Raw genomic sequence first — 24,658 nt, forward strand, 5'->3', positions numbered from 1 at the left:
AGGTGCTTTATATAAAAGTTACTTTCCTTTCTCCTTAGGTGACCCTTAGGCCTAGAACTGCCTCCCATGACACTTGCGTGACACCATGCCTCGCAATTCCTTCAAATCCCACCACCTTTTCCATGAACCATACCGTAAACGTAAGCAGATATAATTGTACCCTGTTAATACTTGAATTTGTTAGGGTAAATTTTAGATTGCAAGTGCCTTGGGGCAGGGACCTGTCATCCTTTACTCTATAAAGCATCATGCCCCTGGGTGGCATTGCAGAAGTTAGCACTGGCCACTTAACACATCAAAATCACCCGCAAACCACTAAGATGCCTTGAGAAAGCCCAGATAATGCTGATGAGTTCAGAAGTGTCACAGCCTCCTACAAGCATGGGAATTATGGCTGTGTTATTTTGAGTCCCAGGAAATGCAGTGCCCAAAGAGGGCAATATAACATAACTGACTGGCTTTGAAAGGAGAGCATAAATTTTTTTCATCTCTGACAACGCTTTTAATTAGGAAAAAGCAAGCAGTGGAATGATCTGCCCAAGTTTGTTTGTCGTTCTGCAATTTCAGCCAGAAGTCACCCGGGAGTCGTTGCATCTTCACGCCTGGCTTCTGGGCGTCCACCCTCCACTCCTCTCTTGGACAACCCGTGACAGCTGCATGAGACTCCCTGTCACTCACAGCTTTTTACTCTTCATCTGGAAGAGGGAAGTCAATCTGGAACATTCTCTGAACCAAAAGGCCGCTCGAAGTGATGTTCTTGGCCTCCTGCAGTTGAGAGTCCCCAGCCTCTGAATCATTTGTTTCACTACTGCTGCTGTCGGCCTGGCAAGAACTCAGCTCCATCATATCAGAGGATGTGTCAACCCAAGCCTTTTCTTTGTCCACTGAAGACTCTTCAAAAGTGCGGACAAGAGCCTCCATCTGTGCCTGTGCATTGTACATTTCTTCCCCCAAAGATCTGACTTTTGCATTCTTTATGGAATGCACTTTCAATGAGCCCATCTCAGTCAGGGTGTGTACCATCCCCGTGCCGCCTTCATCCTTTAGAATCAATTGTGTTACTGTCTTCTCTGCCGCTGGGATGTCCCTGTCAGGTGCTTGATGGGACAGCACTGTTCCGGGAGCAGAATTTGCACACAGCAGTGGAGGATAGTCATAAATGGATTCCTCTTCGCCTTCATTTGGTCCACCCTGAGAGATCCCAAAGGGAAGTTGAGGTTCTGGCAAGGGGCTAGACCCCAACAGGTCTTCAACTAGCAAAGTCTCTGCAGTTTGATGCGAGATGAGCAAAGTCTGGTCTGTGTCATGATCTGCAAGGAATCGACATAAAACCAGAAAGATACGGTTGCAATCCTGCACACAGTTTGGTTTAAATTTATTTATATGATTCATTCTGAACAAAGATGGTTACCGAGGCAACTTCTTGAGACAGTGTCCATCAGGGCATTAAAACCCAGGTCAGGAGAAGCAATAAGGAAGAGGGGAACAAAAAGTGACATTATCTGTAACTGTCAGTGCCAAGTGATTGGCTGTGGAGAGTTACTTCCAAAGGTGCTACAACTGAAAAGGCCCTGTTTCAGGCCTAAGATGGCTTGCCCTTCACAGAGCATGGTCTGTGTGGATTCTCTTAACTACTGGGAAGGCATTCACCCTACCAAGTTATTTCCTATGCAATCAGTGGATTGGGTCCCACAAATCTATTTGGCTACTGGAAGTGTTTTCCTCCATTGCAAAGTCATCTGTTTCAGGGAAGGCTGCTTGCACTGGGTGAAAGCATTGCCATTTGCAAAATCGATCTCCAAGAGCCAACTCAGTTTTAAGACATAGCCCAACTCTAAGGGTGAAACACACGGAGAAGACATGGCTTCCGCTGAAAACAGAGGCCTTGCATCTTTTTCTCCTCTAGCAAGCAAACTGCAAGATGTCATTGCATTACGTTTTGTTTTACCAGGGAATCGTGGAAGGGAAGAAGAGGTAAGGGGATGCTGTTTTTCTGCAGTGGCCACTTGTTCTCCATATTAGGTGGGCCCTAATCCTCTATACTACACCAATTTTAACATGTTAAATGGATGAACCATTATGGTTAACAAGGAAGCTTTGTTGTAGAGCATCCATTTGCATGCAGAAGGTTCCAGGAGCTTGGAAAGACCTCTGTTGTAGATATGCTACATGTCAGAATAGGCAATTTTACAAAATTTATACCCTGCCATTAAGTAATAAGCAGTGTTAGTGTTAACAATTGTTTTTTCTCTCTCATTATTATTATTAGAATAACAAGTAGAAATAGGTTTGAACTTTGCATGTGTTGCTTATTTTGGAAAAATGTTCAATAGTTATTTTAATATCCATAAAGGTCATAACGCTGGTATTTTGCATTTAATAATCTTTCTAGCACACAGTTTCACATCTGCTTGTCCCCCTTTTCTCCCTTTTCTGTACCCCTTTTTTTTGCTTAAATAATAAAAAAAATTATACCCTGCCTTTCTGACCTGATAAAGGCCACCAAGGTGGCTAACAAATTAAAGCATACGTAACAAAGGCACATCTGAAAACTATTAATATCAATAATAAATGCACCATTAAAGTCAAAGCTAAACTACACTGTAAAACATAAAAACAATTAAAGTAATGAACAGGAATGATGGATCACTGAAGGCACCCCAGACTGGTCTACTAGGACAACTGTGGCTCATTGGTAGACTACCTGCTTTCCATGCAGAAAGCCCCAGGTTTAAGTCCCATTTTGTTTCAGTTTCAAGAATCTCAGGCACAAGGTGTTGAGAAAAGCATTTTTTTCATCTAAGACTCTGGACAACCAGTGCCAGACATCATAGATAGTACTGAGTTGTGTGTGCGTGTTTGTGTGTGTGGTGCCCTCAAGTCATAGCTGACTCATGGCGACCCCGGAGGGGTTTTCAGGGTAAGAGAACAAGATCAGGCTCACCTGGGCTACCCAGTTCAGGGCAGCACTGAGTTAGAAGGGCCAAAGATTCAAAGGGTCATCATTATTATACCATAACCAATTTTGTAAATAAAATAGTACCTTTAAGTGGAGCTGTACTGGAGAAGAGTGCTTGGCTGGCTACATCTAACAGTCCTTTTGAAGGCACAGGGGCATCTGCCAGTTGAAGAAGCCCTCTCTGAGTAACTGAAGATGGGTAGGACTCTTTGCAGTGACATATTTGACATTCCCAGAGTTTCTCTAGGGTGGATGCATCCCTCACCATAGCATCGTTGGGACCTGCTTGTTGCCTGCCAGGTTTCTTATATACAAGACTCCTTTTTCTGGTTTGAGAGGTAGCACTTAAGCGTGGGGGGAAACTTATGTGTTTCCTAGGCTGTGAGCCAACAGAACAGGAGCTTGAGCTGCTGGAAAGGGAAGAGGCTGGGGATATTTCATAGCTCGGAACGCGGCTGAGGTTACGGAGTCGTTTTCTGTTACTTTTGCTCAACCGCCAGTGATAGTCTTTAGGATCCTCATCCGCTTTCTGAGATGATGCTTTACTTCTGGCTCTGCCTTTAAGAGGTCTCCTCTCCACGAAACCGTCTTTCCGCCTCCTCTCCATAAAACCATCTTGCCCTCTCCTTTCCACGAAACCGTCTTGCCATCCTCTCATTTCAGAGGCTTCAGCCCGACTAGGAGATACAAAGCTGGGTGGATAGCGATGAGTAGGAGTGGGTGTCTCTCCCGCCATCTCTGACTGGCCCTGGGAAGCATTGAAGCCTGTCCCCAAAGACTCATTTCTCTGGGATGCGGTTGCACAGCCCACATCGCCATCCCTCTGTATCTTCATGGCACTTCCAGCGGGAAAGTCTATGTGGATTGAAGCTTGGGGTGGCTGAGCAGCATCAGATCTGGAAGTCCGTCCATCCAACTGCGTGTCAGCACGCCATCCCACATCTGGAAAAACGGGAAACATACACTTCATCTATTTCAGACAGACATTCTAAACCACGGGTTGTTTATTTATTTACTAAAATACTAATCAACTGCCTGTCCCTTGTGGCTCAATTCCAAAATTAAACATGGTAAAACCCTCATTTACCCTCTTCCCCAAGAAAATGCAGCTCAAACCCCATTTAAAGCCCTCACAAATAAAACAGCCTTACAGCACCTCCAAAAGAGCTTCCACACATATACCCCTTGCCTGCTCATGGAACCTGTTGCACAAAGCGAGAGCCACTACAGAAAAAGAACAGGCTGAAGTAGATGTCACTTGAAGAGGGGCAACAACTAGATGGTGGCAGTCAGAAGACTGTAGTTGACTCTCCTTCTTTGGAGGCTTTTAAGCAGAGGCTAGATGGCCATCTGACAGCAATGCTCATTCTATGACTCAGAATGAATTTAGGCAGATAGTGAGAGGGAGGACAGAAAGGGATGAGTCAATGCTAGGCACCCATGGCCCTTTCTTATATGCCCAGGGTAATGTCTGTTGCCCCTTTGGGATCAGGAAGGAATTTTCCTCCAGGCTAGATTGGCCAGGGATTCCAAGTTTTTTTCCTTCCTCTTGGCATAGGGCAGGAGAGGTGGGGGAGGGAAGAGGTAGCTGTGAACTTTCTACATTGTGCAGCGGGGTTGACTAGATGACCTCTGAGGATACTTCCAGCTCTATTTTCTTGTGCTTTCCCATCAGGATGGAGAGAGTGAGCATTAGGCAGCTAGCTTTCTTTACTTGATAGGGTTATTATAACTACTCCCGTATTGCAGTCACTCCACGGGCTACCCATTAGTTACTAGGTTCAATTCAAGGTTTTGGCTATCACATACCAAGTCCATCATCTACAAGACTGCCTCTCTCTCCATATTCTGCCACAGCAGCTTCGCTCAATTGAGCAGGGCCTTCTGCAGGTGTCACTCTGCAAATGGGCAAAATCAATAACTGTGCATTTTGTTTGTGGTGGCCTCCTCTTTAGAGAATGGCCTACCTGAAGAGGTCAGGAAAGTCCCTCTCTCCTGGCTTTCTGCAAACTGTGCAAAACTGAATTATTCAAGAGGGTTTTATTAAACCGGTAGGAGGGCTGCACTGTAAGAAAATGGTTGGGAAAATTGCTTTGGTAAAGGGATAGGGACTGTAGTCTATACTATTGTGTACTGTCTGTTGCTTTAAGTATGCTCCTACTGGGTAGTTTCCACATCATTTAATATGTTGTTAAATTGATTATTTTGCTTCAACATTGTTTCAGCTTCGTATTGGATTTCTGCTTCTTTTTTCAAACGTCTGCAATCCATACCCTATTATATTGTTTATTGAATATTCCAGCAGTTTATCATATTGACTTATACTGTGCAATCTGCCTCACCTCATTCTCTAAGTTACCACTTTAAGCTCTAAAACAACAGATCATGCATCCTGCTCGCAATCTGAAATGGGACCATCCGCTACCAAATATTTCAGCTGATAGCCCGTATTGTTTCGGTTATTTGTTCTGTTCTGCACTCACCATATTCTGTCCTTTCCATCTGATCTGGAGTTCTATGTTGAAAAGGTGAGCCAGAAAATTTGTGTTTGCCATGTGCAAAACACTGCTGTCCAGGGTCATCAGGAAACCTGGGTGCCTGGTTTGTGCTGTGGATTTGTTCCTCCCTCGTCTGCCACAGGGACTGATTAAGGTTTGCAACTCCGGTTTCGCTTCCTTTCTCACGGAGAGTCACAACTGCTTTATTCGTTACCTTGTCCACCAATAACAGCGCTACCAATGGTCTCTCCACTGTGGATCTTGTTTGTTCCATGTTGTAAGTTCTGCAGGTGTCATACAACTGATCGCATGACCCTTTTGCCAAGTTGTTCACTTCAAAACCGATCACTGTATTCGAGATTACTGGAAAGCTGCCCAGGATTTGTAGATCTGCTTGTGTGGCCGTTGCTTTCTCCAAGGAGACACTGGTGAACTTGTTCAGAAAACTTCTCTTGTTTTCTGCCTTGTTCGTTAATGGGCATTTGCAGTGTTTTAAAAAGCAGCAGAGGGCCGTGCACACCATTGTACCTATGAAGATTCCTCCTGCACACATGGACAAAAATAGAGGACAGAAGAATTATTCTTTGCCTTTACAGTTTTAAAAACCTAGTAACGGTATTGGGAAAGACCAGGGCTCATTTCGAGGGGGAACACGTAGGAACGCAGTTCCGGCAGTTCTCCAAAGAGGTCACAGGACAGGTGGCCCCGCCCACCTGACTCTCAGCCATTTGGGGCCCATTTCGGCCTGGATTGGGGCCAAAACGTCCCAGATTGGGCCTCTGACGGGTGGTGGATCACTCTCCTGCTCAGCAGCACCCCGATCCTGACCATTTTGGGCCCCTTTTCAGCCATTTTCAGCCCCTTTTTGTCATTTTGGGCCCAATTTCGGTCCTGAATGGCCAGGACTGGGTCCAAAACAGCCAGGATGGGTGATGCCAGGGGGTGTGGCATATGCAAATCAGTTATGCTAATGACACACTTCTGGCGATGGCAAGGGGCGTCGCATATGCTAATGAGTTGTGCTAATGAGTTCCTCCTGCTCTTTTTCTATGTAAGGACCCCTGGGAAAGACTTTTCTCTGCCTGAGACTCTGGAGAACTGCTGGCAGTCAGACAAAACAATACAAACCTAGGGAGAACAATGACTCAATGGAAGACAGCTTCATGTGCTGCTTGGCAGCCCTAGATCCATCTCTAGATGCTGGGATGTTTCTACTCCATAGAAATCCTTCCCAAAAGTTGGGAAGTGCAAATAAAGTTACTTAAGTAGGAACTGCAAGGAATTGGAGTGGGGCAGAAGGGAAGAGAAAGGACATTTTTTTGTTCCTTTACATGTATACAACCCTACCTTTTATTCTGCAACACATCAATATCTGCCAAAGGCTCAGCCAACACTGGCCCTAGCTTTCCATGGGACTTGTGCATTGCCAGTTGCCAGCAATATTCCCTAGTGACATGAGGCAAGAGTGCATGATCAGCCTTCACATGGGGCTGTGGGAAGGGAAGTAGTAGAGGGGAACCTAGCATTTTTGTAAAATAGTAAAAAGTCCAGTAGCACCTTTAAGACTAACCAACTTTATTGACGCATAAGCTTTTGAGAACCACAGCTCTCTTTGTCAGATGCATGCTGATGGAGAGCTGTGGTTCTTAAAAGCTTATGCCTCAATAAAGTTGGTTAGTCTTAAAGGTGCTACTGGACTCTTTACTGTTTTGCAACTACAGACTAACACAGCTAACTCCTCTGGATCTAATATTTTTACGTAAGAGTTGAGGCTTGCTTTTACCCTCCCATGTAACTAGATAGGAAACACCCCAATTTGCAAACATGGGAAGTGATTCTAACCCTGCCAAATTTTGGATTATTGGGGGTGGGGGTATGTGGACTACGGGTGTCTAGGGTTGCCAATTCCAGTTCGGGAAATTCCTGGAGATTTGGGGGCAGTGCCTGGGAAGGGTAGAGTTTGGGAAGTGGTGAGAGCTTAGTGGGCATGTGATGCCGTAGAGTCTGCTCTCAGAAGGTGCCATTTCTCCCCTCGGTGAACTGATCTCTGTGGCCTGGAGAGCAGTCGTAATCCAGGGAGAACTGAATTACGACTTCAGCAGCAAGCCTCTACTTTAAAAAAAAAAATACAATCCAAATCTAAGAAAATGGGGCAGGCTGCCTCACGGGCTAGACCTGTGCATTTTAATATTTACCCAGGAAGACACAAAGGAAGATGAGATTGAAAACTGTTTGTGGTAAAAAGTTTGACTCTGAAGCTGAGGATGGAGAGGAGCAACCTTCCAGCTTGGCACTCGTCACTTGGAATCCTGAGAGGCTGGCTGGTGTGCTGCAGAGCACCAGAGCAGATTCCTGAATTCGATCCGCCCATGGCACCACAGAGTTCACCAGCTGGCAACTGCAATCCCATGGGTTTGCATGAAGAAACAAGGTGGCGATTGAATTCGGAAGGACGGGCAGTGCTGTCAGCTTGTTATCAGACAACAGGAGGTGCCTGAGTGCTTGCAAAGGCTGGAAGACCTCGTTGTTGATAAACAAGATCTTGTTGTTCGATAAGTCCAGTCGAGCCAGCGAGGCCAACCCATAAAAAGTATCCATGGAGAGATACTGGATCTGATTAGAAGAAATCACCAGTTCTTCCAGTCTTGCTAAGTTTTCAAACATCCTTGGAGGAAGGTATGAGATTCTGTTAAGGGCGAGAGAGAGTTTACTGAGTGCAGACAGCCCCAAGAACCAAGGGCTTTGCAAGATATCCAAAGAATTGTTGTTTAGCGTCAGCTCTTCTAGGGCCCCAAGGCTGGAGAAAGTTGTTGGCTCAATGTGGCAACTGAGAAGTTGGTTATTGCTGAGATCCAGACTCCTCAGGCTGTTGACAGGTATTGTGGAAAAGGTGAGGTCAGTCAGGGAAGAGACCGGGAACCCAGTGATCGTCAAGAAATGAAGGTTGGGAAAGTTTTGGAAGGACTGCGGGGGGATCTCACTGAGGTTCCCATGCCGTAGAACGATGTTCTCTGTGAAGTTTGGCAGACCTATTAAAACTAATGCCAGAGAAGAGGGGTAGAGATTTGGAAATTAATGTACTAAAAACTGCAGTATTTAGAATCTGAACAATTACTATTCACTAAAAGGAAAAGAATTACAATGCAGCACTGAGGAAAGCCAAACTGTGAAAGAAGGAAGGCTAACTTCTGCAACCTCCCTGTGGCTCAACATATTTCAAATTCTTTACTTTGCATAAATTATTTTGCATTTCCCGTATGTTATTTTGCTTTCATCCATTGAGGTGAGGTGCAAAAAGCTACGCGGGGCACTGAAGTTCCATCCTGTGACTCCATGATACCTTCTCTGTGATACTGTTATTCCACCCTTCCTTCAAGGAACTCAGGGTGGCAATACCAGGCTCCCCCCTGCCCATTTTACCCTTGCAACAGCCCCATAAGATAGGTTAGGCTGAGAGCAAGTGATAGGCCCAGAGTCACCTGATGACCTTCATGACAGAGGGAGTATTTGAACCCAGGCCTCCCCAGTTAGAAGCTTCTCTGATTCCTGAGATTTTACCAGGAATTGCTACCAATTTTTCCAGTAGAACAGTAGGATTTGAGTCCAGTGGCACCTTAGAGATCAACAAGATTTTCAGAGTGTAAACTTTTGAGAGTCAGAGCTCCCTTCTTCAGACAAGACCAACTTCTGTAGGGTGTTTCTAAGAGCTAGAAACTTGCTCTCTTGACTAAAAGGAAGAGTTTTTCTGCAACCATCCTACATTTAACAACACCACACTCATTTTAATGCAGTCATTTACATTTCTACATTTATCTTTACTTTTCTGTATAATTCTGTGTTCAAACCCTCACGTTTTTGACAGATCACCCTTGTCCCCCACCAACCTGTGTGGGTTAAAACCTCTAGATTTTAGTGTAAGTCTTGATCAAAGACCTGCACGTCTATTCATTTTCATAAAATGTTTCTTTAAATAAGCCAAGGAGACTTTCAGAAGCCTAGGTGTACATCTGCAGAAAGCTGATCGACCAAGAAAAGACTGCAGGAAGTGAAAGAAGGAGAAGGGGAATGAAAGGACAAAGATAAGCTCACCTGCTTGGAGTGATGAAACTTGCTCACATTCAGTTCTGTCGGCAGAACAGAACTGACACATCGGGGGACAAGGCTGGGCTGCACCCCCTAAAAGCAGAAACAAGCAAGCAAAGGCGGATATCCCTGTTGAATGCAAAAACAGAGATGAGAACACACACCCCTCTGGACTCTTTCTGAGTGTTGTTCCAGCTCCTTACTCCTCTAAGTGACTACAGTCTAGAACATGCAAAGCTGCCTTAGACCAAGTCAGACTGTTGGTACGTCTAGCTCACTCTGTGGTTGCCTTTACCACCAAAGCAGCTTATATTGTGCTCTTCTCCATTTTGCTCCCAGAATAACCCTGTGAGATTGATTAGGCTGCTCCAAGGTCACCTAGCAAGCTTCCATGGTAGAGTGGAATTTTGAATCTGGGTCTTCCAGATCCTAGTCCACCACACTAGCGAGACCCGGTATGTCCACTATGACGGGCAGAGAGAGATCTTTCACCTGCTACACAAAATCTGCCAATTCAAAATGCCCAGGAGTGAGCCTAGCGCCTTCTGCAGGCAAAGTGTATAATCTGCCATTGAATCAGAGCCACAAATGACTAATGTTACTAACTCCAAGCTCTACAGACAGGAGCATTGTGTATTTGGTTGTGTGCCACTGTCGTATTTTATTGGTGGATTTTGTAAGATGAATGATTAAGTATGATGAAAAGGTGGGGAGAAAATCTGTTAAATGAATATTTTATTTTCTTTCATAATATGTAAATTTTCCACGTATCAGGAATGTATTCTGTACAATCAAATTTGAAGTCATGTTACAATTACCATTCATTGGCCTGCAATCTATTTAGGTCACAAATCCTCCCCACCTCGGCCTTTCCCCTACATCTATCTTAGGGTTGCTTCCAGGTGGTAGCTGGAGATCTCCTGGAATTACAACTGATCTCCAGGCAACAGATACAAGTACCCCTGGAGAAAATGGCTGCTCTGAAGGGTGAACTCTATGGCATTATACCCCCACAGAGGCCCCTCCTTTCCCCAAACTCCGCCTTTTCCAGGCTCCACCCACAAAATCTCCAGGAATGTTCCAACATGGACGCAGCAATCCTAGTCTATCTACCATTAAGGACAACATCTGTTTCAATAAAAACAATGTTTCCAAAAAAGGAGAGAAAGATGATAATCCTGAAAGACCTTACAATTGTGTCTCCAAAGCATCCTGGGCTTGGCCATGAGGAATTCTAGCTGTCCACGACGGAAGACGCCTGTCGATTCCCCGAATATTCGTGCCTCACTGAGGACATAGGGCAGCAAACAAACTGCTGATCCACTCTCCAGATTCATGAACAATGAAAGGGGCCACACCCTGAATAAACCAGAGAGCTAAAACACTAACATTAGATACAGGAGAAATGATACATTATTAAAGAACATTAAAAAATACCCCCAAACCAACAATACATGGTAAGCCCAGGGGGGCTTTTAATGAAAAAGGGGACATCAGTACAAAGAGAGAATAATTATATTTCTGAATAGGTCCTTAGAAGGGGCCTGGTCTAAGAATAAGGGCATAGAAAGGACTGTCCCACTTCAGATAGCTTATGGTAGATCCCTTTGTGGAATAAACACACTGCATGGCTTTAAAATAATAACTGCCTAGAGTTTACTATGAATCAGGAAGTCTTTCATTCGGTCTCAGTGGACAAGAGGAGGACACAGGGTCATCCGCGCTCAGTCATTGCTATTACATCTGAATTGTGTCACACTTTAATGTTGATTCCTTTAAAGCAGTGATGCACAGTCAGTGGCTCGGAGCTACCTGTGGCTTTTCTGAGCACTGTCCTCCGATGCGGCGCCTGCCATATGTTCCAGGAAAGTGGGCCAAAACCATTGCCTAGAGGGGCTTGTGGTTGGCAAGTGATTCCCACACTGAAAGCGCCACCGTTGGAAGAATGGGTATGCTGCAATCCTCCTTGAGGTGCAGGCCTCATGCCAGGGAATGAACTAAATGCGGCTCTTCGGGTTGATGGTAACAGTGAACGCAGCTCTTCATGAGCCAAAGAGTGAGCGCCACAACTTTAAACACTGTTAAGGACAAATAAGATGCCAGGAAGCAGATCTGCAATCCAATCTTTAAAATCGTCGAAGGCTTTCACGGCCAGAGAACGATGGTTGTTGTGGATTTTCTGGGCTGTATCGCCGTGGTCTTGGCATTGTAGTTCCTGACGTTTCACCAGGTTTGACACTGAGAGATCTCTGTCTTTCGGTGCTACACCTCTGAAGATGCCAGTCACAGTTGCTGGTGAAACATCAGGAACTACAATGCCAAGACCACGGCCATACAGCCTGGAAAATCCACAACAACCATCAATCTTTAAAAGTTTGAAACTATTCACTGGAAAGCAGGTGGGTACTATAGATTTCTGCCTTTTTATTAAATGCAAGAATTGTATTTTCTAAGAGATTATAAAAATACAAGAACACTTGAGCAGACATTTCTTTATTATGAATGCATAAGAAATCTAAAATATAGTTGGAATCAAAGTTATGCTGTTTCAATTCTTTTTAAATAAGAGACATTAGAAAATGTCTATCTGATAAACTGAACCACTTTCAGAGGGCATGAAAACATAAAATGGATCAGCTGTCCAGTGGGACTGCACATTGAATGGGGAACAACAGCCACTGTTTCGAAACAGTTTTTACAAAGAGACTCGCTGTGAGCCCAAGATTTCTAGTTAGATGGTTAATCAACCATACAACATGTCAATAATTCAGTGACTGCCAATAATAAAGCATGCAAAAATTATCACGTGGAGTCAACATACAAACAATTGCATTGTGCAAGCAAAACGCATAGTACTATATGTGTTGCGGATGGTATTTTTACTCTGTCTTGTTTATAATCCACCTTTGTTTTAAAAGCAAAGCAATACAGCACCGCCCCTTAGAGTTAAACCACATGCGATGCTCAAGATGGGTAGCCATGTTAGTCTGTCTGTAGCAGTAGGAAAGAGCAAGAAGAGTCCAGTAACACCTATAAGACTAACAAAATTTGCAGTAAGGTATGTGCTTTCATGAGTCACAGCTCACAAAAGCTCACATATCTGACGAAGTGAGCTGTGACTCATGAACGCTTATATCCTACTCACAAATGTTATTAATCTTATAGGTGCTACTGAACTCTTGCTGTTTTCCGCATGTGATGGTGTCATCCCATAACTAGAACTCCTGATTTTTTTTTACCCTAAAAAGCAGCAGTGTGTGTGTTTGGGTGTGTGTGTGTGGATCGGGATCATGGAGCTGGGTAAGAGGGTCATTTCCAATTGGGGAGACAACCCAGGGGTAACAAGTTACTTCCTCTTCCTAGCGCCACTGCTCTGATCCATATTGCCCCTCCCCGTTTTTTTCTTGAGCGCCAAAAATGTTGGGTGCTCCAGTCATAGAACTCCAACATAATTTCCTTCACAACGTATCTGTGTACACATATACAACATATATGTGTATTTTAAATGTTAGGATGTTTATATATTTATAATTTTAAACTGTAAATTGTTAGATTTTAAATGTATGTGAATTGTAATCCACCCTGAGCCTGCTGGTGTGGGGAGGGTGGAATATAAATCTAATAAATTAAATTAAGTTATCTTTGAGCAAAACTAGATTTTACAGGAGGCACAGAGCTGCCAGTGAGAACAGCATCCCCGTGCCAAGCTGCCCCCTTCTACAACGTGCAGTTCAGCGTTCCTTAAATCCTAAGCACTGTCTCACCCTGTCCTTCTACTAATAACCAGTTGATGTGAAGGAAGCAGGAAAATATGTATCAGAAGGTCTCAGCAGGGATAAGCTTCACTACATGATATCTCAACCGGAGTGCGTGTGCTGTATCTCCCCCACACCTAGTTCCAACTCTAAAAAACTGGTAAAGACACGGTCTACATAAGTAACAGCAACATTTATATGATGATTCAAAGCACTTGGTACTCTTCTGTGACAGTAAAATTAAGCTAAACTGAGACCTGCATACCATTTTGGAATACACAGGGGGTTCTGGATTTGTGTTTCTTGAATAGCAGCCGCTCAGTATAAAAACCAAACTGCTTTTGAAGGTCCAGAGGGAGGAAAGAAGGTTCTAAAGCACAGACTTTAATTTGCTGCTTTGCTGGTTCCATGCAATAAATTTGGACACACCTGTATCATCTTTCTGGACAGTAGCTGCTTTTGGAAGAGGGCTACAAATCAGGAACCCATGACAAAAAACTCCATAGCCCACGATTATGAATGGATATATCAAGAATTGTATTGGTATGTGTGGGGATTTCAGTGATTTACAGACAGAGGAATGGTGGGATTCAAATCCTTGCTTCTTGACAAGGCCTCTGTGAATAGCCTTTTAAGTGCCTGCCCTTTGTCCTAACGTTGTTCTTGCACCGTTCTCCGCTACCAGTAAGGATGCCCTCCCCCCAATTCTATAAAAAGTGTTATCAGAAAGCACGGATGGTACCAACCAGCACTGAACACAGGCCATAGCCAGCTCCAGAGGATGGTAGGAGGGAGGCAAGATATGAGGACACTGAGGTCAACAGGGGCCCAATGAGGATGTCTAGTGAAACTGGACTTCACATGGCCTTTGCTCTGGTTTGCTATAGCCCTTAGCTGAGATGCATCCAAGACCGTATTCCCTAGGCTCAGAATAGGAACCTGGGTGGCTTATAAATGCTTGCTCTCAAGACAAAAGGCAAGCATTACAGCCTTTTATTCTTCCTTTGCTCAGACTGCAAACTAAGCCAGAGAAGTCCTTCACCCTGCCCTTTCCTTATCTACCCATGGCATCAGGTGGGTTCTCTTAACCCCAGTCTCCTCCCTCTACTTTCTAATTAGGATATGAGATGTTTCCAGGTTTCCTAAGATCCTGAATGGTACCAAACCAGCCTTCAAAGCAGCAGGAAAGAGTCAAACGAGGGATAGAGAAGAGTCTTTACTTTCTTCCTGCCTGCAGCTGCAGCAGCCTCTACAGATACAGGGCTGGTTGGAGATGTGGTGGCAAAGACTAGCAAATCATAAGCAAGTTCAGAACTGCAGGGAAAAGCACTTCCGAAAGTCATCCAATGTCAAGCTCTAATTTGTGGTGGTTACTTTCTCTTTCAAGACTGGAGAAGTTTACATGTTACACTAAAGCAACAGATTATCCATGTCCGTACAGAGCTGCAGGACAGTATTTCATTTGGGATGTGACCTGGCTTGTTTTATGAGGTAACGGGAGTTGGGAATGTTCCCTTGGTTTGCACGACCCATGTGGGTAAGAAGTCTGGGGTTTCCCCATTCCCACCTCGCTCACCCAAATTATGGTGATGGCAAGCATTGCAAATCAACAAGAAGGTTGGACAGATGCCCTTCAAACACCCAATCAAGGGTCAGGCTGGAGTGATTCATGTCCATTGACCAACACTGCTCTAGATCTCAAGGCTGATCAACCCACAGTATCCATTCTGAAAGTAATTTGGATGAAATTTTGAGTCTTGCAGAAGACCACGTCACAAAAAAATCATGAATGCATCATTAGGGGCATTTGGCACAGGATTTCTCACCTTCAGAAGGCAGCTTCAGAATGTTAGAGATATTCTAGAACAGCATTGTGAGGATATATTGCTTCTGAAGAACCTTTCCTGTAAATACATAAGCCACCTTCCATTGGTGTTAATTCAGGATCTTTCATTGGTCCCACTTTTAACAAAGCACTAATGTATTCTGGGCTACAAAAATCATGAACAATATACAGAATCCTCAACTGGAGCCCAGTGTAATCTACTGGGATTTTGTTGGGTGAATGGCACGCATTTGGTGCGTTTGCTTCCAACGTTCTCTGGTCCACCTTCCACGATTCTCCACGACTTCATGAAGCAGATTAATGTAGTTATACTTGTTATTTTCAAGACAGACATCATCACATGGAGAACTTATTGGGCTGGTATCATCTAACAACTGTGGAGCTGGATAGATTTCATGACGGATCCTGGACTGAGAAGATTCTGGTTTGGACAACTGTATATTTTTCTCACTGGGAGGGCATTTGCTTACCTTCATGGCGGGCTGCAAGTCACTGATATCTCTCGCAGCCACTGTGACTTTGGATTGTTTCTGATGTTCTGCTTGGTTTGTTGGTTTTGCCTGTGTGTTTAATTCATTTTTGCCTTCATGTACCTGATAATCATTTCTGGCACATACACACAGATCACATCGCCTTTGCAGTTCTTCATCCAGTTCTGATTTCCCAGTGTCTACTGGTTCGACAGCAGCCACTACCATCACTTCTCTCATGTTTGGAGGCTCCATCTCTTTGGCCAACTTTTCTTCTTTGTTTAACTCAGAACTTCCATAATGCCTCTGATACTCCTTTCTGATACGCTGCAGGTCTTCACCCAGTTCCCATTTACCAACATCCAGGGGCTCACCAAAGTTAATAACAGGCAGGAAGAACTGTGCAATGAAAGAGTCCCTAATACTTAATGGATTTGACCCCTGTCCAATGGCATTCCTTTCATGTGGCCATGTCAAAGCTCTCCTTAAAGAGTCCAAGTGGCTTCCTTTTGCATTGGTAATTGCCTCCTTTTTGCATTGAGCAACAGTTGGCTCTTCAGTTGATGTAGAGACACTTAAATACAAGAACGGTTCCGAATTCTCAACACTACCATGGCCTTTGTCATCATCAGGTACTTCTGAAGTCCGATCATCCTGCAGTATTGGATTTGCTGCTGAAGAAGAAACTTTCAGTGCTGGTGTTTCGATATGTACTTCAGCCAAAAAAGAGTTCGCATTGTGGTTTTGTGAGTCCTTCTTGCTGCATCCTTGCAATTTATAATACAATGATTCCATAAAGTTAGGCAAGCCTTCACTTCCTACACAAAGTTGATTCACCAGCACCGTGTGGGGGGCTTTGGGATGCTCTTGGCTTGTACCAACTGAACTGGTGACCTGTCTTTCTCCCTGGCGGAACTCCCCTTGCAACAAAATAGCCGAGGCAGATTTGGCACGAACTCTCAGCAATCTGGTTTGCGAATCTTTGCCCAAATTTGCTGATCTGCCCTTTTCGTCAGACAGCCTGCACTCTGTTATGGAGGAATCAATTTGGCTGCTTGGTTTCATGCTGGCAGATGGATCAGCAGCTTCTTTTCTTGGCTGAACTTGCTTATCTTGTTTCACCATCCAGATCAAAATCAGCAACAAAATGAAGGAAATTAACACTGCCAAAAAAAAAAAGCCAAGGAAGTTAGTTTAAAAACCCTGTTCATCCTTAAGAAACTGGTGGATAATAGAAATGTTCAAATGGGAGGTGGGGTCATGGAATAATGTAGTTAATTTTTTAGTTTTGAAATGAATATATAATAATAATAACATGCGATTTATATACCGCCCTTCAGGACAACTTAATGCCCACTCAGAGCGGTTTACAAAGTGTTATTATTACCCCACAACAATCACCCTGTGAGGTGGGTGGGGCTGAGAGAGCTCCAGAGAACTGTGACTCGCCCAAGGTCACCCAGCTGGCTTCGTGGAGGAGTTGGGAATCAAACCCGGCTCTCCAGATTAGAGTCCCGTGCTCTTAACCACTACACCAAACTGGCTCTCAATATCCTTTTTAAATGTCAGAAACTGGATTGAGAATAAGATATAAGATGGGATATAAATTAACTAATAGTGTGATCCTAAACAGAGTTACCCCCATCTTAGTCCACTGAAATTAATGGGCTTAGAAAGGTGTAACTGATTAGAAATGCAGTGTAACAGCAGAATTACTTCACTGGACATGATGAAATCTCTGGTGACATCTTTCAAAGCTCAAAAGAGATAAAAGCACAATTTTAAAAGACCGAATGACTATTATAAAAAGTTAAATACCATACATTCAATTTTTTTGCCCCAGTAACTACTAGTTAAAGGAAACTTTAATATCCAAGGCAGGAAACCTCTGGATACTAGTGCTAGGAGGTAAATTTGGGGAAGGTCTTGGTTGCTATGCCTGCAGGGCAAGTGGTTGGGCACTGAGTGAAACAGGAAGGCGAACTAGATAGATCCAGCAGGACAAATTTCACATTCAAATTGTCTTTGCTTATTCAGCAATGTATACGGTCCATCTAACTGGCAATGTGTTCAGGGTAGAGGCATTAAGAACATAAGAACATAAGAGAAGCCATGTTGGATCAGGCCAATGGCCCATCCAGTCCAACACTGTGTGTGTGTCGCTCTGTGTCCTCTGGATCTGTGCCACACAGTGGCCAAAAACCAGGTGTCCTCAGGAGGTCTGCCAGTGGGGAAGGGACACTAGAAGCCCTCCCACTGAACTAGAAGCCCTCCCACTGATTCTGCTTAATCCTATCCCATACATAAAAAGAAAAATAGACAACAGAAAATGTCTTGTCAAACCAGATATCATATAAACAACTGAATCACAATACAGCCAGAGACTATTTTAAAAAGAGGATAATGGAGAGATTTAAGATAAGTCCACCTGAGCATTAAAGAAGAAACATATACGAAGAACGAACGTGATGTCTTGATACATACCTAAGCATGTCAGCAAAGCTGGCAATCCAACTTTATGGAAGCCAGTCTCAAAAAGTGAGGACTCAATGTCTGCAGAGCAGTTCAAGCCAGAGATGTTCCAAACTTGAATTCCTTGAAGGCTCCGTGGGCTTCGACACACAACAGAAGCAGCATCTTCCAGCAGAGATGCATTTACCAGCTCTGTAAGTGCATGCAGCATAAAGGAAACAAGAAACAGAAAGGTTAGACGGGCGCATTATTCATTCAAAAGTTGATGGGTTCAACGTGTATATTCTGCATGTAGTATCTTTTTTTATTGGAAAGTTACTTTTTATAACAATTTTTTTAAAAAAAAATTAAATCCAAATTTAATACAAGAAATGATAAAACCGAGTTTAATATTCCAACAACTAGATTTGTTGGAAGGGGAATTCCATATACGTATCCAATCAGATTCCAAGATAACCCGTTTTAAAGAATCAGACCATTTTTTTTGGCATGGCAGAGGGTCTTTATGTATCACCCTTAACAATAATTTGTAAAGGGTTGAAATCCTACCCTGTTTACCATCTTTCCCACTCCAAATCATTTCCTCAAAAGGAGTTAGGGGCCGAAGCAAATCCTTGGACCTGATCAGCTTGGTGAACAGATGTTTCAGCTGAAGATATTATAAGAATGATTATGTCATTAAAGGTCCAGATAGATAAATAGAAGATATATGGAAGGAAGATAGAAGATGGGTAGAAAGAAGAAGGAAGAAGAGAGAAGATCAATCAATTGATCGATCTACAAATGAGACCACTGGTGCTCCCCACATTTGTGATAGGTGATTTCCACTTTATTTTCTGAGTTGTTAGAAGCACACTTCATTCTAAGGGTCTTTAAAAGTATACTATGAATATATGTAACAGTGGCATGGTTCAGATATAATGGCAAATAGTGGCCTGCTACTGACCCCTGAAAGAGCTTCACTGTTGCTCCCACAACCCCAGATCCTCCTTCCTCCCTTTCCTCTTTGTGCACATGCTAATTACTTACTTTCACAGATCAGTTCCTTGGACAGCAGCCCTTTCTCCTAGCTCAAGAAGCAAACAGCCTTTTACATCCGACAGAGGATCCTTGCACCAGAAGAAAGTGCAGCTGCTACTGAAACAGAGCTGTGGGATCCAGCCCGTAGTTTACCATTATGTCCAAGCCTACACAAACTACAGCATGTGCTTTCCTTGCACTTCAGGATCAAACTGCTGTTTGTACTCCTGATTTAAAAGAAAAGTGCAAACAATAATTTGTTCAGGGAGAAAAAAATGGAAGTCACTAATTTGCTCACCAAGCTGGGGAATGAAACAAGTGAGCCTGAAGCTCTTTTACAGTTCATTCATGTAGTAGCAAGCCCTGGTTTGCTGTTATGCCTCACCTCAGAGAGTATACATTCAGGAGATCTTCAAGAGAAAACTATGGCTAGGAGGCGCCATATTCAAAACAGTGTCTCAGAGAGAGGCTACAAGAATTTCCACAGGCAGGGTGGAATTCTGTTGCATCAGGATTCATTCTGCAATCCCAACATAACCCCCATAGGGCAGAAGCATCCACATCAAGTAAAAGCTGGTTGGAAGGAGACAAGGCCAGAGCAGTAAATCATGGAGAGATGCACTGGGCAGCCTCCTCAGTGGAGAAGTACTTTGAGTCCATGGGAAAATCTAATCCATGTATTAATCAATTGTGACATACTTCTAGTTCTCTCGCACTGCTGTAGCACGGTGGTTAAATGGTTCGGCTGCCATGAGCTCAGTAGGTGGTCTTGGGTAAGCCACTCCTCTCTCCAGCTATATTGTGGGGATAATAATAATACTTTGTTCACTGCTCTGGGTGGGGCACTAATCTGTCTAGAAGAGCAGTATATAAGTGCTATTGTTGTCGTTGTTGTAGCAAACTAGAATGCCCTGCCACATTATTGGATGAGACTGCAAACTGATAGTCAAGCTCAAAAATTCAGCCTTTTACATCTCAACTAGATCAGTCAGTAGCAATGGCCTCCAACAATAAGCCATGAATGCTATTTTGGAAGACAGAATGTAATTAATCAGTTGTAAAACGTGAACTGCCACCAACACCACAAAAGAAAAACAGGCTGTCTCTTAACCCTTTTAAACCTGGGAATTAAAACTAAATTTAACTGGTGTAGGTACCTTGAAGAAATAATCCAAAATCCTGAAGTTCACAGGAACAGTTCCATGGGTTGGAACCAAGTTTCATCACTGGGCTCATCAGTCCATGGAATACACTTCTTGTTAAAGATGTCAAATTATTGCCCGATAGGTCAATTGATGTTAGTTTGGACAACCCCCTAAAACTCCCACTGGCAATCCCACGGATTTGATTGTTTGCTAAATTAAGCGTTGTCAGATTGGTGAAGCTGGAAAGCGTGTTTGGTCCTATTTCAGAGATGAGGTTGTGAGCGACTGTAAGGTTTTCTAAATGCCCTGGATCGAAAAGCCAAGAGGCCATCACATTAGTCAAGCTGTTCTGATATAAACCGAGTTTGATGAGACGTCGAAAAGCATGAAAAGCACCGGCTTCAATTTTTGTGATGCCGCTGTTGGCTAGTGCAAGACTGGTGACCGATTCCAAGTTGGGGCTGTTGAAGACCGTTGAGTTGATAACCCCAAGCTGGGTTACGACAAAGAGTATGGAACTCAGCCCTTCCGGAAAACCTAACAAAGGCAAAATTATCACAAGGCTGTTAGTGTTCGAATTTTAGCTTGGGTTCATATTTATATGTATATTTAGTGATTTTTTTTTTTAAAAAAGAGGTGCCAGTACTCATCATGTTTATCTACTTGGGGGCTCAAGCCTGACAGCCAAAAGAAATACCAGTACTGAAAGAGGTCCTGCTAGATCTGTTAATACTGTACTGTACTTCCAAGGTCAAGTTTCACATTCAAGGTCAAGTTACTTCTTAAGCCAAAGGCCTGCCCCTATATTTATTCTTAGATCCACAAAAAACACACTGCATTGCATCACGTTAAAGCCAAGTAAAGATATTCCCTGCACAGAGTTTTAGATACTCACTGGCTTTCCCAAAGCAGCCAACAAAGGGTAAAAACAATCCCATAACCTCACTGTTCTCTGTGTATGAATTATACTTGTACTAGTGATTGGTGGTAAAAAGGAGGAGAGCCCCACCCCATAAACAAGGAAAGTATGCTGAGAATCGCAGGACCCAAGCTATGCACTAATGAGGCTGAAGAAAGAAGGAGAATTAGGTGAGACTGAGAGTGGGACCACAAGTGACGCCTGACACAGGTTGGACACTTGCCAGCTTCCCTCAAGTTTTGATGGGAAATGTAGGCAGCTTGGCGGAATGTTGGACAAGTGACAGTTGAAAAGTCCGTTGGACAGCAGTCGGAGAGCCAAGCTGCAAGACCAGGATGCCTACATTTCCCATCAAAACTTGAGGGAAGCTGACTAGTGTCCAACCTGTGTCAGGCGTCACTTGTGGTCCTGCTCTGAGGGGAAAAAGTTGGCGGGATCTACCCATTAAGTGGAGAAACAAGGGCCAAAGAGATGTAGAAAGGACACAAAGATATGAAGGCAATTGCCTTCCTTTGCTGTTGCCTCCACCTCCACACGTACCAAGTTGTATTCAGAAGTACCTTGCCTCCAGCAAATAAACATTAAAATAAACACTTAATAAATATGAAAACCACAAACATCATAGACACATTGATGAGTGTCAGCATGGGAACTTTTGAAACCAGAGCATAAGCTGTGGCAAGGGCAAGCTTTTCCTCCAGAAAACAAAAAACTGTCTTATATTGAGTGAGAATATTGGTCTATCAAGGTCAATATTGCCCACCTTGATTAGCAGTGACTCTCCAGGGTCTCAGGCAGAGGTCTTTCGTGTCACCTACTACTTGATCGCTTCAACTTCAAATGTCAGAGACTGAACCTGGGACCTTTGGCATGGCAAGTTGATTCTCTACCCCTGAGCCACGACCTCCTCAGTACTCCCAACACAAATAAGCCAGGGATAGGGGGAGAAAACCATCCTCACCGTTTGGAATGGAAGAGCAGAAGTACTCCTTTTCAAGGACACACTGGCCTCTGGAAAGCCTCACTGCAGTCCAAACCAGGGTGAGTCCAACGATCACTACAACATTAAGGAAAGACTGTTACTTCAGTTAGCAGACACAGCAAATAATGAATCATACACCCATGCCAAGTCGTTTCTATTTCTGTACTTACTATTGGCCACTCTCCCATACCTTATAAAATTAGAGTGTTGGAGCCTACAATTCCTTTTGGCTAGGAGAGGAGTTTTCCACCTGAAGATAAGACTCATCCCAGAGGAAGGGAACTGTAGGGTCCAACCCAAAGTTGTAGGGAGTTGTAGGATCCAAGCCAAAGATGCAACCCAAACCTTACTATTTACAATGCACAGAGTAAACTACCCTTAATTAAAGTTAAGGCTCACAACATAAGACTGGGCAAAGGAAGCATGGGATTTTGTTAAGACCCAAGCGGAGGTTAACATGAGCAACGCTCTCTGGCATCTATTCACTAGTGATTCACTATTATTCACTAGTGATTCACTAGTGATTCACTATTATTTATTCAATAAATAAACCAATTTTTTGAAACTTGTTTTCTTTACCAATGACCAACTGGGGAAGAAAGGTGTAAATTTGTGACATTTTCAGAATGTTTGGAATCAAATGTAGATATGAAAATGGTTTGAGCCCAGGGTTTATGTTACAATCTTATTGCTTTGTTTAGTATCAGCATCCCTAGAGTGAATGATACAGTTACAGTCTTACTCATTTCTTTGGAAAGTGTTCAGACCAAATAGATACATTTCTTATTAACCAAATTGATTTCTGGCCATTCTAAAAGAACAGCAACACTTATTCATGGTGGATGTAACTGTCTTAAATGTATGTGTACCACTGATTTCAAACCAGCCAAGATACTGGGTGATCCAGGATCAATTCTTCAATGTGTCTTTTTGTGGGAAACAGCTTCTGCTGGGAGCACAGCACTTGCTTGCATGATGTGGGCAGAGCACCCCGCACTCCAGTTGTAACCTCCTTGCAATTCCCAGGAATTCCTCTGGCCCTGAAATTTCTTTGCAGCAATAGCCAGTGGTCCACTCTAGTAGACACCATCCACCACTGGACAGTATAGTGATAGCATTCCAGGCAGATTTCCTCTCCAGCTCTCCCTGCCCCCAATCTGTTTCATTGCTGGGCTAGCCTTACTAGACTAGAAATGCTGTTGAAATTTCACCTACTTCATAGAAATATTGGATGCTCCTTCTAGAAGAAACATCTGAAGAACTTCAAGCCCCTAAAAGATTATCAAAATGTCTCAAGTTTCACACATCCTTAATCTAAACTTAACACTTTGGAGTTAAACATCTCCACATACTTTATGCCTTGTTTGACTTCAGTAGATTATCTGAACGAAGGCTCTCATTCTTCCTTAAACATGCGTAAGATCAAACCACTTACATTTCATGCTCGCCAAGTTCTTCTTTTTCATCAACAGAAAAAGGAGGCGACAGCTGCTTCTTTCAGACCCACTGCTTCACCAGCGAGACAACGTGTGTTAAAGCAAGCAGGGGTTACTCCAAGAGACAGACAAGTTGAAACCTGTTATATGTAGGTTTCCCTGAGGAGGGTTTTCATCGAGGTGGGCTTCCAAAGCAGTCACGTGTGTGGTTGGTAGCATCATCTCCATAGTATCACCGTGGAATGATCCCATTAGCAATAAATACGTTACCCATTTCACAGTATAAACAAAGAACTTTGTTTCCTGACCATCTCGCCCACCCCATCCTGCTATTCTCTGTGGACTGACTGTGTCAGTTATATTGTGTTTAGCTGTCATGACTGTAAATCACCCCAGGAGATATTTTAAATCAACAAAACTAGCATTAAAGAGGAGTGGAAATTCATGTAAATCTAAACACCACTCTACCACCAAAGCTTGCTAAGTGACCTTAGGCCAATCACCCACATACAGTCTAACCTAACTCGCAGGATGCTATTGGGAGGATAAACGGAGGAGAGAATGTCATTACAAACTGTACCGGGTCCTCACTGCAGAGAAAAATAGGGTATAAATACCTAAAACTAAATGGAACAGGAACCAGCAATTGGGAAGAAGAGGGACACTGCCAGCTCTCTTCCCTTGACCCAATCCCCAATCCAGAAAAGGGAGGGGGGCACAGAAAACAAGATTTGCATTCTCACTTGGAGAGGGGAAAATTAACCCATACCATCACTCAAACTCCCTCTCAAAGTACTCTTCAGGAAAATTAGTTCCTGACCACACCCTAAGGACAGTGTGGCCAAGTGGTCTCTGGCAACCGCAGAAATCTAACCCCTGCATGAAAAACTGCTGATCCTAATAGATCCTCATACTTAGCTGCCATTTTCCCTTTAGATTTTTATAAAGCAAATAGACACTGCACGCAAACAAAAGCCACCCTATGTTGTTACACTTTAAAAAGAAAATAGAAATAGTTCACGTTACTGAATCTCTTCTAGTGGTACAGTGGGCTGGCATTTCTCCTCTCTGCC

The 24,658-nt window shown here is 43.5% G+C and overlaps 1 protein-coding gene across 1 annotated transcript; it reads right to left on the reverse strand.

Annotated features, from left to right (window-relative positions):
* Positions 1–547: 547 nt before the first annotated feature.
* Positions 548–23,591, reverse strand: LOC129341903 (uncharacterized). Its single transcript, XM_054997261.1, has 10 exons — positions 23,585–23,591; positions 22,129–22,224; positions 20,261–20,785; positions 18,096–18,275; positions 15,392–16,774; positions 9,547–9,633; positions 7,653–8,495; positions 5,443–6,000; positions 3,044–3,901; positions 548–1,310 (listed from the first exon to the last, which is right to left on the reverse strand). Exons 1-10 carry the CDS (start codon positions 23,589–23,591, stop codon positions 685–687), a joined length of 5,163 nt encoding a protein of 1,720 aa, XP_054853236.1. The 3' UTR covers positions 548–684.
* Positions 23,592–24,658: the final 1,067 nt, after the last annotated feature.

Source organism: Eublepharis macularius, chromosome 14 (assembly GCF_028583425.1).
Source record: "Eublepharis macularius isolate TG4126 chromosome 14, MPM_Emac_v1.0, whole genome shotgun sequence".
Classification (NCBI taxonomy): Eukaryota; Metazoa; Chordata; class Lepidosauria; order Squamata; family Eublepharidae; genus Eublepharis; species Eublepharis macularius.